The sequence below is a fragment of the Pteropus medius genome, unplaced genomic scaffold (assembly GCF_902729225.1).
Source record: "Pteropus medius unplaced genomic scaffold, Ma_sr-lr_union100, whole genome shotgun sequence".
NCBI lineage: Eukaryota > Metazoa > Chordata > Mammalia > Chiroptera > Pteropodidae > Pteropus > Pteropus medius.
Genome location: NW_024349339.1, coordinates 64,969 through 78,574, shown reverse-complemented (window position 1 = coordinate 78,574; position 13,606 = coordinate 64,969). Strand labels below are relative to the sequence as shown.

Sequence of the window (13,606 nt, the reverse complement as noted above, 5' to 3'; positions counted from 1 at the left end):
CTTATAAGAATTCATATATAAGGAACTATTTTCTGTCTTGATTATTAATAAGAATTTCTATTTAGATCAAAATTACAGTTAACTGAATTTTAACTGAATTTTATTGAGTCATAGTTGGTTTACAGTAGTGTTTTATTTTTCCTTGAGTTCCTTTCCTTTTACTATACTACTGTTACACTCTCCACTAAACTATTAAGAACGACAGAATGATAGAGCCCTCTTTTAACTCTATCTGATACAATTATTCTTTAGAACCTAAATCTGTCAATTTTACTTTTTAACAGTGCTTTTGGTCAGATAGTTTTGGATTCATTTGCTAAGTAGAATTATGTAACACCCAAAAAACAAGGCATGTCCCCATCAGCTGGTACATGCAGCCTAAAGATATAATGATGTGCAGAAATGAGCACATACCAGGTGGAAAGTGAGGAATGTCATAGAGTGGGAGATAAAGTGCTGTGGCATCAGAAGTGATGAGATGAATTCTAACTAGGCTTTGATAATGATGTAAATATTATTATACGAGGTAAAAAGTGTCATTTAACTAGCATCCAGTTGTGTTATAATTCTGAGAATGTCTTGTATATGTTATACATAAATTTACAGATTTTAGGTTAGCTTTCTCTCAAAGTTTCAGTTATACTTAATATAACTGTTTTGTGAACATGGATGATATGTACTTTCTCCTTTTAAAATCATACATGGCCTTTCTTTCCTCATGAATTTTCTCTGTCACTCTCCCATACATCATTTGCTTTAGTAATCTGTTACATCAGCATTTTGGATGTCAGTTGTAGTCCTCCTTTTCTAAAATTCCTAGTTCCAGAGTATGTAAAATATGGGACTTTAAGATCATCTTTTAAAAGACTTATTTAATCAATTATTTAAAATAACTAAATAGGAAGCTAATCACTGGGAAATATTTAATGTCTAAGGATATGGGTTATATTGTCACCTAAAATGACTGTAGAAAAGTGCCTTTGTTTTTAAACCACTAAAAAGAAATTGTGGAGTTATTTAGTATTTGTCTCTGAACCCTAAAGACAAGGGTTGTCTGCTCTGAGTATTATGGCACTGAAAGATTTTCATAATCAAACCCCAAGAATTTTGACATTGAGGAGCATTATCTTCATTTGTTATAGAATTTTTCTTTCTCTTTTTTTTACTTTATCCCTTCGTATGTATTTTAAAAGTAGTCTGACCAGAGTTCATGTATGTAAGTCGTTTTATGACCTTTTTTCCTTAATAGTTCTTTATAACAAGACTTTATTGTCGAAACTTGTTTGAGGGGGTCTTTTTCCTGCCTTAGTTCTGAACCAGATGAAAAGTTGACAAAGGAGGCAGACAGATGGACATCAAAATAGCAGCTCTTTTTTTTTTGATAAAACTATTACATAACATGACTTACAATCACAGCATAAAGGGCTTAGTAATATTGAACCCCTAAATTAGAAAGATTTAACCACCCAATCTCAGGCAAAGAGCAAAGCAGCCATGTTCTCTGCACCTGGGCAGATCCTGAAGGAAATGCCTGAGGAAAGGGCTGGGCTTTGCTTACACAATTCCTCTTCCCAGACTTAGACTTACCCATCAGAGAAGTCACCCTCAAGTGAGGAGGCAGAGGCCCAGAGCATTACTCCAACAGATGCCACTACAGGCGGGAAGATGAAGCCAGATAAGGAAACTATAGGAAATACCCCTCATCACTGAGAGTTTTGAGTTCACTGAGTTCCACAGCTGCCTTGAATGGTGGAAGCAGCCCCAGTGGCAGAATCAGGACTGTAACAACATTGAGACTAGATGAGGGCTCTTTGAGATGCTCACCTTGTGACAAAGGAGAAATAAAAACTAGCAGAGGAGCATTTTTCTTTTTTCATATGAATGCCTGTGTTCACATTTGCAGGAGCCTCTTTTTTTAGTGGTCATATTTTTCACTCATGTCTTCTGGAAATCAGCACACTGCTGTGTGCCATATAGATTTTTCTGAGTGGATTATGGAAGATTAAATGGGTCTGCCCTCAGTAAGCTTACAGCCTTGTTCATAAATCAGTGCTGTATTGTGCAGTGCAGACTGTATAGAGATGCAAAGGAGATCGACATCAGTAAAAACTGGACTAGTCCAGGAAGGTTTTGTGAGGAAAGTAAACCTCGAACTGGGTTTAGAACAGAAGATGTAACCTGGGTGGGTAAGGCAGTGCAAGAGAACACTTCAAGTGACTTCACTTGTGCTTTAAGTGAAGTGGGAAGTAAAATAACTGGGCCAGGAGTGACCTAGCTTGTAGAAAGAGGCTTGAAAACGAAGCATAGAACCAGACCTTGTGATTTGCGCTGAGACTTTTTTTAAAGCTTAAGAGGGGTGTCATTGAAAATTACTTTGGCAGGGATATATTTAGGGAGTATTCAAGGAAGGAGATAAACGAAAGTAATTTAAGCCCAAGGAAATGAAATATATGAAAGTTCTGGCCCAGCTGATTTTCTAAATAAATTAACCCAGAGATTAGAGTTAGTGCCTGATTATTTTGCTCTGTTCTTTCACACCATGCATCTAAATTAGGTGTCTTTGTTGGTTACATTTTTACTCTCAAAAAAAAATAATGGTTTGGTTAAAATTTTAACCTTTTAAATTTGGGGGGATAATTGGTAAAATCTAATATAATAATCTTCTGTGAAGTTATTGTGGATCGAAAGAGATCGTGTATTAAATAAACCCATATTAGCAGAAAGGTAGCAGGAAGTCAGCTTGGATCACCACTGACAAAGAGGATTCCAAACACCATCAAAACCCACGTATTTCATAAACCTTATAAGGTCCTCTCAGTTGAAGTTTCAAATGTTAGACATACCCTTGTCATTGACAGATTTCAGTATACTGCTAAAACTATACTGTCTTGCATTTTCTGATGTCTTAACTACATAGTCATTTATGGCAGTGACTGAAGCAGAGCCAGTGCAGCTGTTTGTATTGGTTCTGCAGTGGGGAAGGGGACTAGGACCTGTGACTAGGAAACCAGAGTAGGGCCATGTTTTCACCTACAAATGTTTTAATGTGCTCAACATTATCCAGTACTAGTAACTCACATAGTCTAAATACCACAGCAGGATCTGATAGCTCTTTCAGATCACTGCCTTTATTTGCTGTTTGCTAAAAAGCTTAATCCAGTCAGTGCTAGAGATCAGGCTTCCTGCTGAGCTCTTGGGTAGTTTTCTCTTATTCTTTGTGTTCATAGTGGCAGGAATTAGAAGATTCCTCCTACTGAATTAAGCTATAAAGTAGTAGCTACAGTAGCAAAGGATAAATAGAAGAGAACCCAAGGGAAAGAAGGCGGTATAGTCATGTTAAAGAGTTTCTTTTTGATGTACAAAAGGATGTTAATATGAATTTATAAATATTGGCCATAAATATTGATCTCTAGTTAGTGCATAGCTTAAGATTTTTTTAGATTTTAGTCATAACTGCTTTGTATGAATATATATTTTTCATTTTTATCTTATTTAATCAAATTCAGTTTTATCAGAAGTCCATTTACTAAACCATACTAGTGGCCTTGATTTATCTTTCTTACTTATTTCGGGGTTAATACCTTTTACTCATGAAATTTCAAAAAGTAGTACCACCATACCAACAAAAAAAGAAAAAAAAAGATTAATTCTTTAACTTTATTAATTCCATAGTTTTCATATGCCTACCCAAGACAAAATTTGAATTCTGTGTAATTCATTTTATAATTTGCAGTATTATAAACTGCATAATATTAGAGATTCTTTATCTTTGATGGCCTTATGAAATTAGACCATAGGCTTAACTATTGCAGAAACATTACAGTAACCTTCAGTAGAAAAAAATAGTTCTTGCTTTAGAAATTAGTTTGACATTCAGAACCTAATAATTACATTTAGTTAAAAATATTTTCACAGATTTTAAAATTTTCTTACATTTTTGAAATGACATCCTTTGATAAAATATGAAGATCTTTTGAGGAAAAATATTGAAAAATTCATCTACAATATTATACTTAATTTTTACTAGAAACAAGAATTATTAGGCTTTTAGAAGGCATAAGGAATGCTTTTTGTGAGATGACTGGGAAATTTTTTCCGTGTAGAGTACTTCTTCCTCTTATTTTTTTAAATAGAGAAGAGCTCATTTACATTTGGGCACAATAAGGACCTGGCTAAGAGTCCCAACTATATTATGTTTTTCCAAGTATTCACAAATGACCTTAATTGTGAGTAGCCTCTATGTTTGTGAAGAGAGAGATGGATTTAGATTGTTTGGGGTACTCTAACCAAATTCCGTATCTTTAGAGTTCATGATTCTATAATAGAAAAGCCTAGGCTCTGGATCAATTAGCCTAAATCATAAAATTGTATTTTAAGAGCAGCTTTTTCCCTTTACACTTGATTTGCTCTAGAATGAAAAGATATGTGTGTGTGTACTTCATCACTTACATAGGACTGCTCTAGATTTTCTTTCTTTAGTAGGGAAATAGTCTCACAACATCTGATGATGTTTAAATTTGATTGAATATTTTTCATAATCACAGGCCACTCAAGATATAACTTAGGCATCTTTCAATAGCAAGTAGTCTGTAGCATTATAAATACTGCAAGCTGGAACTCAAATACATCAGGGATAACAAGCTTCCTCACTGAGATGGCTGATTTTTGTATACTTTATCTCCTTGAAAAATACCACAATATTTCTTCTTTATAAAGTCAAGTAGTTCTTGAACTGGAATTTAAGTATTACATCTTATCAATTTTATGAAGTACAAATAATAAAGATTTTGATTTTATTTAATTACATGATTAACTAGTATGCATCATAAAAGAATTTTACACCGCTATTTGACATACATAAGATGGCTATTCTGATGATTGTAGGTTGAAGTTAGTTGTGTGTAAATGTACAGTTTAGATGAGTCATTGGACCAAACTCATTTTACCTTACTACACTATACTTTCAGTGAACTTTTTAAAATAAATTTTGTTTGTAAGGTATTAAATCTTTTCCTTTGGCAGTCTTTCATCATCTCTCTTTTTTTTCCATTTTGTTGTATTGCAACAAATTAACTTACAAATAGTTTATATTTCTCAGTGTTTCCAGGGAAATAGTTTTATTATACCTTCTGTCTCACCAGTAACTCATTTATGAAAGAAAAGGGATTGCTACAGTCATTAGTTACTACTTTGACACATCTCATTTTCTTTATTTCTCAAAACGATAAGCTAAGAGACTAGAGGATAGCCTCAACTTTTGGGAAGCATGCAACTTTTACTACTTTAATGTATAATTGATTTCCTTGTTTCATGCATTAAAAACAAGGAGGAAACGCTGAAGTCTGCACAGGCCAGGTGTTTCTTGTTGGCAGCCTGCTCCCTAATGACTCTGTTCTCAAAGAGCAGCTGCCTACTAGTCAGCTTTGTATGGCCTATTGTTGCCGCACACCCCTCGTTAATACACATGCTGCCCCGGGCAGACCCCAAGAATGACATCAACTTGCTTATCTTAAAAACCTGGACGCAGGGTGCTGAGGTTGGCTTGCATCTGCCTGGCCAACTAATTGTGAGTTTTCTGGCCTACGATTGGCTGTTATGCCACTCGGTAATAGGTTAAGCAAAGACATTGCCATTCTGTCTGTTCAACCATTCATTGTTCTTCTTGCCTGCCTGGAAGTCTGCAGCTAAAATTGTGTTAAGAAGTTACTGCTGAAGCTGCTGCAGAAACCCGTATCTTTGCATTTTCCTGCTAACGTGAGTATCTGTGCCTTGATAGTTAAATTTTTGTAAATATTTAAAGTATTAGTTTGAACTCTGTATAAAATAGGAAGCACCTCAAACAAAAGCCTACAAATTATTACATGGTGCCAAAATGCCAGATAATTAAATTCTTTCTGTAAAATATGTCTGTGAAGCAGATTTTTTACATTTTGAAATTCTGGAGTTTTATAATTACAGCTTCATGAGCATTTGCAGGGTATCAGGCATGGCATGTAATCATTTGGTACTTAAAGATAAGTTATAATGTGTTCTGATATTTAGATGAACAATGAATTTAGATTTTATCTTGTCACATTCTTATGCTTCTTAAGGTGTCACTGTCAGACACATGAAATGATAGTAAGATCTGATGGATTTTTCCATTGTCTTAAAAACCTAGCTTGGGAAGATGGATTGATTTAGATAGATGTTTCCAATAGCTTTTTTGAAACAATGATAATTAAGCATTCAGTTGCTTTGTCAGCAGTTTCAGTACTCATGTATAGTTTCAAATTTCTTCTCTCCCACCTTTTCCTTTCCTTGTACTCATTTCAGATATTAGATTGAAGATATCATTTCAAGAACTGTTGTTTTCAGGAGTTCTACAGTGGGGAAAGGAGACAAAGACTTTCGTCTGTCAGTTGAGAGGGAAAGAAAGAGCATTGAGGGTTACAAAGAGGTTTTCATTTCTACCACATGCCCTATTGTGTGAACATATGCATAAGTCTATTGAAAGTTTTCAGAAGATGGGCAGGCCACAGTTGCTGGTCTCCTGCAGTTCCAGTAGACATCTGTTGCCCTAGAGCATTAACCAATCTGTTCAAAAGGACATCTTCCTTTGTTAGCTAGAGGGATGCAGACAACAGCACTCACTGAAATACAATGGTAATTAAATACACAGAGACTACAGCAGTAGGTATTTATTACATATTCATTATTTACATTGTTCTCTTAGTATTAGCATTTGGGTAGCAACCAGAACCCACTTTATGGCATTGTAACTTTACATTGCCAACAAATAAATTGATTTAACAAGTTTATGGTCTAATATTCCTGATTAATATGAGGTTCTTTAGAATATAAAAAAATTATTTTTACTGGATCTGAGAAGGATTACCCAAGTCATCTAATGAGAACTTTCAGAAAATCTCACTAAACAGGGAATTTGTATGTATGCAACAAATTTTTGGAATTTCTATGTATGCAACAAATTTCTAGTAAATAACCATTATGTCATTAATCTGCTAATGTAAACATTCTTTTCAGTAAGTAAAACAATTAGTTATCACTTCATCATCTATAAAATTAGCATGAAAATTTAGTTCTTTTTCAATGAACGGTATTATTTGATTTTTAATGTATTAGGCCTTTAGTAAGGACAATTGTTTTAGTTTTATACACTATCTGGAGAGAATCTGCAGTTTTATACGTGTAGAAACCTTTTTTCAGACTATTATATTTTTGCTGGTTATTTTTGTGTTCATGAATATAATATGTATATAGTACATTAAGGTCAGTTATAATGAATTCCTGATATAAAGATTAAAAAGTCATATTTTTTGGAGTTTTTTAATAACTGTCAGTATAAACTCTTATCTACTTTGTCTGTGAAACTTTGTCTATGCTGCTTCTACGTGAAATGAGGAAAATTACCCTTATTAGCTAATAGCTGATTAATGATGGTTTATATGCACTTGCAATTGAGTAATTACAAAACTTAAAAGTCTATTTCAAAATTAAAGAGAAAAATTTACTACTATATATGTAATCATAAATTCTGTGATGTAATTAGTATCTTTGTTATCTTTTATTTTTCAAAATTATGTCGATCTTTTTTAAGGCATTGAACAAAAGATATCATTCTTTGTCCTAAGATATCTTATAATTTCTTATAAGTTTTACACATTTATTAACAAGTACTGCAGCATATGAAAATATTTTATGAGTTTTTAAATCTCAGCATTTAATTTTTTTGGTTGATTTCAAGATACTACCAAATTCTTCTTTTTTTTAAGTGCCATATTAAGTTAAGACAATCATTTCCTAATTATATGTGGTTAAGGAAGTATTTTAGAGACTAAAGTTTTCAAAAAACCAAATCTTTACCATTTGGGTCAATACAAATCATTTTCTTCAAATTTGTATTATGTAGTGGAGAAGATATATGCAATTTATAGGCCTGGTCATTGAACTCATTTGCCTTTATTTGCACTATGTCATATTTAGTCTATTGATTTATAGGATCTAAAAATATTTAATTGTTTAGTAATAAATGACATTGAATAACTTTCTCTAAGGCAACCAGTGAAATCTGGGAGATTAAGAGAAGCCTATCAGTATGAAAAAAAGTTAAACCAGAATCTTTGAAAAAAAATTACTTTGCCACAAAATTAGATGTTAATTTTTTAAGTAGACTAAATCAAGCTTATATTTATCCTTAGTATTAAAAATCATGTTAGTCCAATTATTTCAGACTTTTTTGTTTAAATAGTCTATATAAATTTTATGAATTATCAGAAGGTGAAGTTGTGTGCAAGTCACTAAATACATTCATGTAGAGAAGAGTTTTATCTGGTCTAACATAAAAAGCAAACAACAAATAATCCTATTTTTCTCTCTATTTTATGATTATAGCCATATAATAACTTATAGCAGACTAACACAGTGTCATCCATACTTTTTTTATACTTGACTGAAGGTGATATAAAAAGATTTAAATGTCTTTTTAGGGTGGATAATTTTCAGTTTAAAAACTTACGGTATTTGGTTTTGTTTCTTTGAAAAATGAGAGAATTAACAATTTCACTTATACTTTAAACATAACATTTCATTCTCATTTTCCGCACTGGCTCTATTTTTCATAAAGTATTTATCTTATTTGAAATTGTCCAAAAGAAAAACATCACAGCTCAATATTAAAATAATATTTCCTAGTTCAATTCAGAGATTTGGTCTGTGAGTTACTATCTTGAATGATCTCACAACAGCACTTATGGAAAACCCAAACTTCAGGGGAGATCAAAAACGCTGCCCATTAAATACACTTCCTGCAGTCAGATGTCGGAGCTTCCAGATTGGTTCAGCAGCTGCATTGTTCTCAGAGGGTAAACCAGAGGCACTTAAGTCCCAGTCGCTTTAATAGGCTTTTGTTCATACCAAATTATTCTTTCACTGTGCTAGCATTCATGATGGCATGTTAAAAGAGTACAACTTAGCAACAAGCCTCTGGTTGCCAGGCAGCCCAGCTTCCAATAAGTTTTTCTTGTTTAAGATACTTTTGGTGGGAGCTTTGTGAAGGCCACAGTGCAGATTTTCCTTTTAACTGTATCCCTTTATTAAGAGGCCGTTATGATTTGTTACTTGTGTTTTGTTTTCAGTATATTTCAATAGTTAATAAATCACCGAGTATGAAGATTTGTTTTCAAAATCTCTTTAATTCTAAATAATTGGGCTCATGCATATCCATATTAATAGAAATAATTGAAATGGATACAGCTTAATAATGGAGCAGATGTATATAGAGCCCACCTAAGGAATATTACTTTTTATCAGTTGTGCAATCAGGAGCCAGAAGAGTTTTTAAAAACACTAATGAATACTACATTAGTAGAACAGTGATTAAAGTTATGTCTTAAGGGATAAAACCTGAAGAAACTCCTGCAAGAAGTGTGTAGTTCTACCCTGAAGGAATTTAAAGTGTCTTGTATCAAGCTAAAGATTTCCAATTTCTATTCTCTATTATTTACCATAATTAATATAATTTATTTCATTGTGTAGAAATATTTCACTGTTTAATAGGCTCACCATGTATGCATTCAAATGTGTCATTTAGAAAACCACTAAGCATTTTCTCTTAACAATTATAGAATACCTCTTTTCTAGTGTAAATAAGATGCCAAAGAGCTTTAGAATATGTTTTTCCAGTTTTCTTTTTTAGGATATTTAAATAGGTGTTTTATGACAGTCTCAAGTTCATCTACCACTGGCTTACTAATATTATTAGTAATGGAATTGCCTTAATAAGTAAACTACCAATGTGAATATAGTCCTTAAAATAAAGTACAAGAGAAAATAATATATTGCTGACCTGTTTCTGGTAGAGAAAGAAGTTATTCCCAATAGATTTTAAGGGAATAGAAAACAGCAAAAGCATTTTAAAGAGTAAAAACATTCCTGTAAGGGGAAAATAGGAGAAAAAATGACTTTTTACCCAAATGCAGATAATGGTTCATTAATTATTTGACATAATATAGAAATATTTTCTGCCATAAAATTCAAGAAATTAAGATAACATTATTCAGTGTACCTAATTATTGCTGCTAATTTTATATGAAGTATTTCATTTCTCTACTTTCTATAAATGCGCATACAATAAGAAAACATTTCCCCATCCCCTGGAAAGAAATAGACAGTAGTATCCCTGGCAATAAAGGTAGTGTAACATTAAAAATTGCATTCTGTTACCATATTTCATATTCACAAAATAAAGATTATTAAGGCAAAACTATTCATTTCTTAAAAGAAATATAATTCACTTTGTAACTATTTAAATCCTAGTTGGCTATTGTTGCATATGTGCTCTTTGATCTCAGTACCAAAATTATTTTTGAAATGTCTTTAGATTGTTAGACTTAACCCAAATTAATGATAGTTTAATTTATTTTTCCTTCCATTCTACATGGCTTCCTCTTTAAAAGGATACTTACACATTTTTATGAATTCTTTTAGAGAAAATGTACGTAACCTGTCATAGCATATCGAAAACATGCTTTTTGATCATGTTCTATGTGTCAGTCTAGAAACATAGGCCTTTTTAACAGTGGAGAAATCGCTTCCGTCAAGAATGAGAAGCAGCATGATACAGTGGGAAGAGTATGGGTTTTAGAGTCAGACAAAACTGGATAAAAAAGTCCAGTTCTGCTATTTATTTACTTTGTCACCTTGGAGGGATTACATGACCTTTCCAGTTCCTAATTTCATCTGAAAAACAGCACAGTACTATCTTGGCAAGGGTGGTGAGGGAGGGATGAGGATGTAGACAAACACCAAGTAGGTAATCAGTAGTTTGGTTCTTCTTTCCAACTTGTTTATTAAAACAAATGAAATAGTAAATATGAAATTCTAAATATTTTCTATTTTTCTCTAGGAATACAAGGTGCTGCTTTGTGTTCAGGAATACAGAACAAATAGCAGCAAAGTGGAGTCAGGTGCATGTAACAGCTTCATGGGCTTGAAGGATCAGCCGGGGCATGACCCAGGCCACCTTTATGTGGAAAGCACTGACCCACATTTAAGTACATCTGCACTTTGGCCAATGGTAGAAAAACCAACAATGGATAAAGTTAATTCCAGGAAGGAAGAACAAGAGGTGTCTGAAGAGAATGCGAGCTCTGGTGACTCTGAAGAAAGCACAAATTCTGTTAATGAATCAGAACAATTCAGTAGCATTTCAGTAGAGCCATGCTTATTAACCAAGACTCACAGACAGCTACGTAGGTCTCCCTATTTAGAGCCTCACAGAGTCAAAGACAGTGAAAGTTTGCAAGACTTCAAACCCGCAGAGTCTCAGACTACATCCAAGGAAGTGAAGAAACCCATGGATATAGTGCAAGAATACCAAACAAAACTAGAGTTTGCACTTAAGTTACGTTATTGTGAAGAACAGGTTCAGCTTGTGCTAAACAAACTTGATACCAATGTTTTATTAACTGATATTTTGGGACAACTTATCAAACTTGGAAATAAAAGTGAGGCCAAACAAATGTTTAATGTGGTATAATACAACAGTATAATGCGGGAAATGTCTTCCTTTGAATCTCAGCGGTCTGAATCTCCAATGCAAGAGATTGTAACAGATGATGGAGAAAATCTGAGACCAATAGTAATCGATGGCAGCAATGTGGCAAAGAGGTAAGTGGGAAGATCTTCAGTGGCTACTACCAGTTTGTGTGACTGTTTCTCTTCAAAGAGTGGTTAAAGTCTAGATTATTCTGCATCCTAACTTTAACTTACATGTTTCTAATTTTGTCTTTTAGTTTTTTGTCTCTCTATTTCCGGAGCAGTCAGGCATTCTCACCCCATTTGTCGCTAAATAAAGACCCACCCCCTTTCCCCAGATATGTCTTTTTTTCACCAATCCGGCTATATTACTATGGTATAAAAGTTAGCATATGTTCCTGATTTCATGTTAGCCACTAGTTTTAAATGAAGTACTTGAGTATAATAATATTCAACAATTTTGGAATTTAGTCAAATAAAAGCGTGTTTCTACATGAAGTCAAGTAACCATAGGGGAAAACCATACTTCTTTTAGAAAATAAACTGTTTTTAACATTTGAGAATAAATCGAAGATATAGTTTGAATTTTTGTTTCATTTAAGAACTATAATTCAAAAACAATTATTTAGGAACTAAGGAGAAAAAAGACAAAATTTCTAATGAAGTATTTTTTATGTATTTTGATGACTTGAAGTTTAAAGTGCATTTAAATTCAATTAATATTATAGAGTTAACTGTGTACAAAATTCAACGCACTATAAGAATATAAAGATACCTAAAGCCTTCAGTTCTTTCAGAGAGCTTAGAATTTCATATGTTATTTCTCAAAATGTGATCTGAAGGTATTTACCACAGAATTATCTGGGGGAACTTGTTAAAAATCCACATTGTAGAGCAGTGTTGTTCAATTAATATAATGTGTGGCACATATGTCATTTTAAATTTTCTGGTACCTACATTAAAAAGTTAAAAGAAAAAGGCAAAGTTAATGTGGATAATATATTTTGTTTAGCTTAATATAGCCAAACTATCATTTCAATATGTAACCAAAAAATTATTAATGAGATATTTTGCATTATTCCTTTCATATTAAGTCTTCAAATTAGACATCTTACACTTACCATACATGTAAATTCAGACTAGCCATACTTGCCCTCTCAATAGCCACATGCAAGACAGTATAGTTCTAGAGATCTGTGAAGTCCATACCCCAGACCTACCAACTCCAGATGAAGGTATAGCCCAGGCATCCCCTGCTAATAATGATGCATAACAAAATTTGAGAACCAGTGCTTTAGTAGGTGATAACAAGTACTTCTACACAGGGTGTGCAAAGGACCAACTCGTCCTCAAAATAAACTTCAGATGGAAGCAGTATTATCTTGCATTTATAAGCAAATGAGACTTGCAGGATTTAAATTATTTGCTCAAAGCAAAACACAATTCATACCTAGTTATATTTGACTTCAAAGGTAATTGAAGATTTTTGAGGAAGGGAATGTCAAGAGTAGAGTTATGCCTTATCCAATAATCTGGCAGTGATATTTAAAGTGGATTATAGGAGGTAGGAGATCAATTTGGATGCAAACAACTTTTTAATGAAGTAAAGAGGGCCTTAAAAATCATAGAAGTATGAAGTGTACATATGGCCTTGAGAATTCTTCAGTAAAATAACCTCTGTTGTTTAATCTTTTCCAAACTTAGCCTCATACTGGATTTTTCTCTTATTATAATCCAAGACTAGCGAATAATTACTTTAGCAGAGTCCTATTACGTATGAATAAAGTTAATTGCAGTTCACCTAATTAGTTTAGCGATGATAAGAAATGAGAAAAGTTACTGAATTATCAGAAATAGGGAAAAGTGATTGGAGTCGATGTTTTCTACTTCTGTGATTATCGAAGACATTTTCACATCTACTTAACAGATATGTTCTCTTCAGCATCTTTGGACTAATTACCCCCTTAGATCTGGGTTAGCTAAATGTACTTACTATTATTACCTTTGGCTTCAAATTATGGACCTTATAAGTCAAAGAAATCTTTCTCCTTCCCTTTTTTCTTACCTT

At 33.1% G+C, this 13,606-nt stretch overlaps 1 protein-coding gene across 1 annotated transcript in view; it reads left to right on the top strand.

The window, feature by feature from the left end:
• LOC120618054 (probable ribonuclease ZC3H12C) overlaps positions 1-13,606 on the top strand; it is a 60,917-nt gene that overhangs the window by 32,424 nt on the left and 14,887 nt on the right. Inside the window, exon 3 of the mRNA XM_039881916.1 lies at positions 10,907-11,670. Within this exon, the coding sequence (XP_039737850.1) occupies positions 10,907-11,539 (633 nt within the window). The 3' untranslated portion in view covers positions 11,540-11,670. The remainder of the gene's footprint in view (positions 1-10,906; positions 11,671-13,606) is intronic.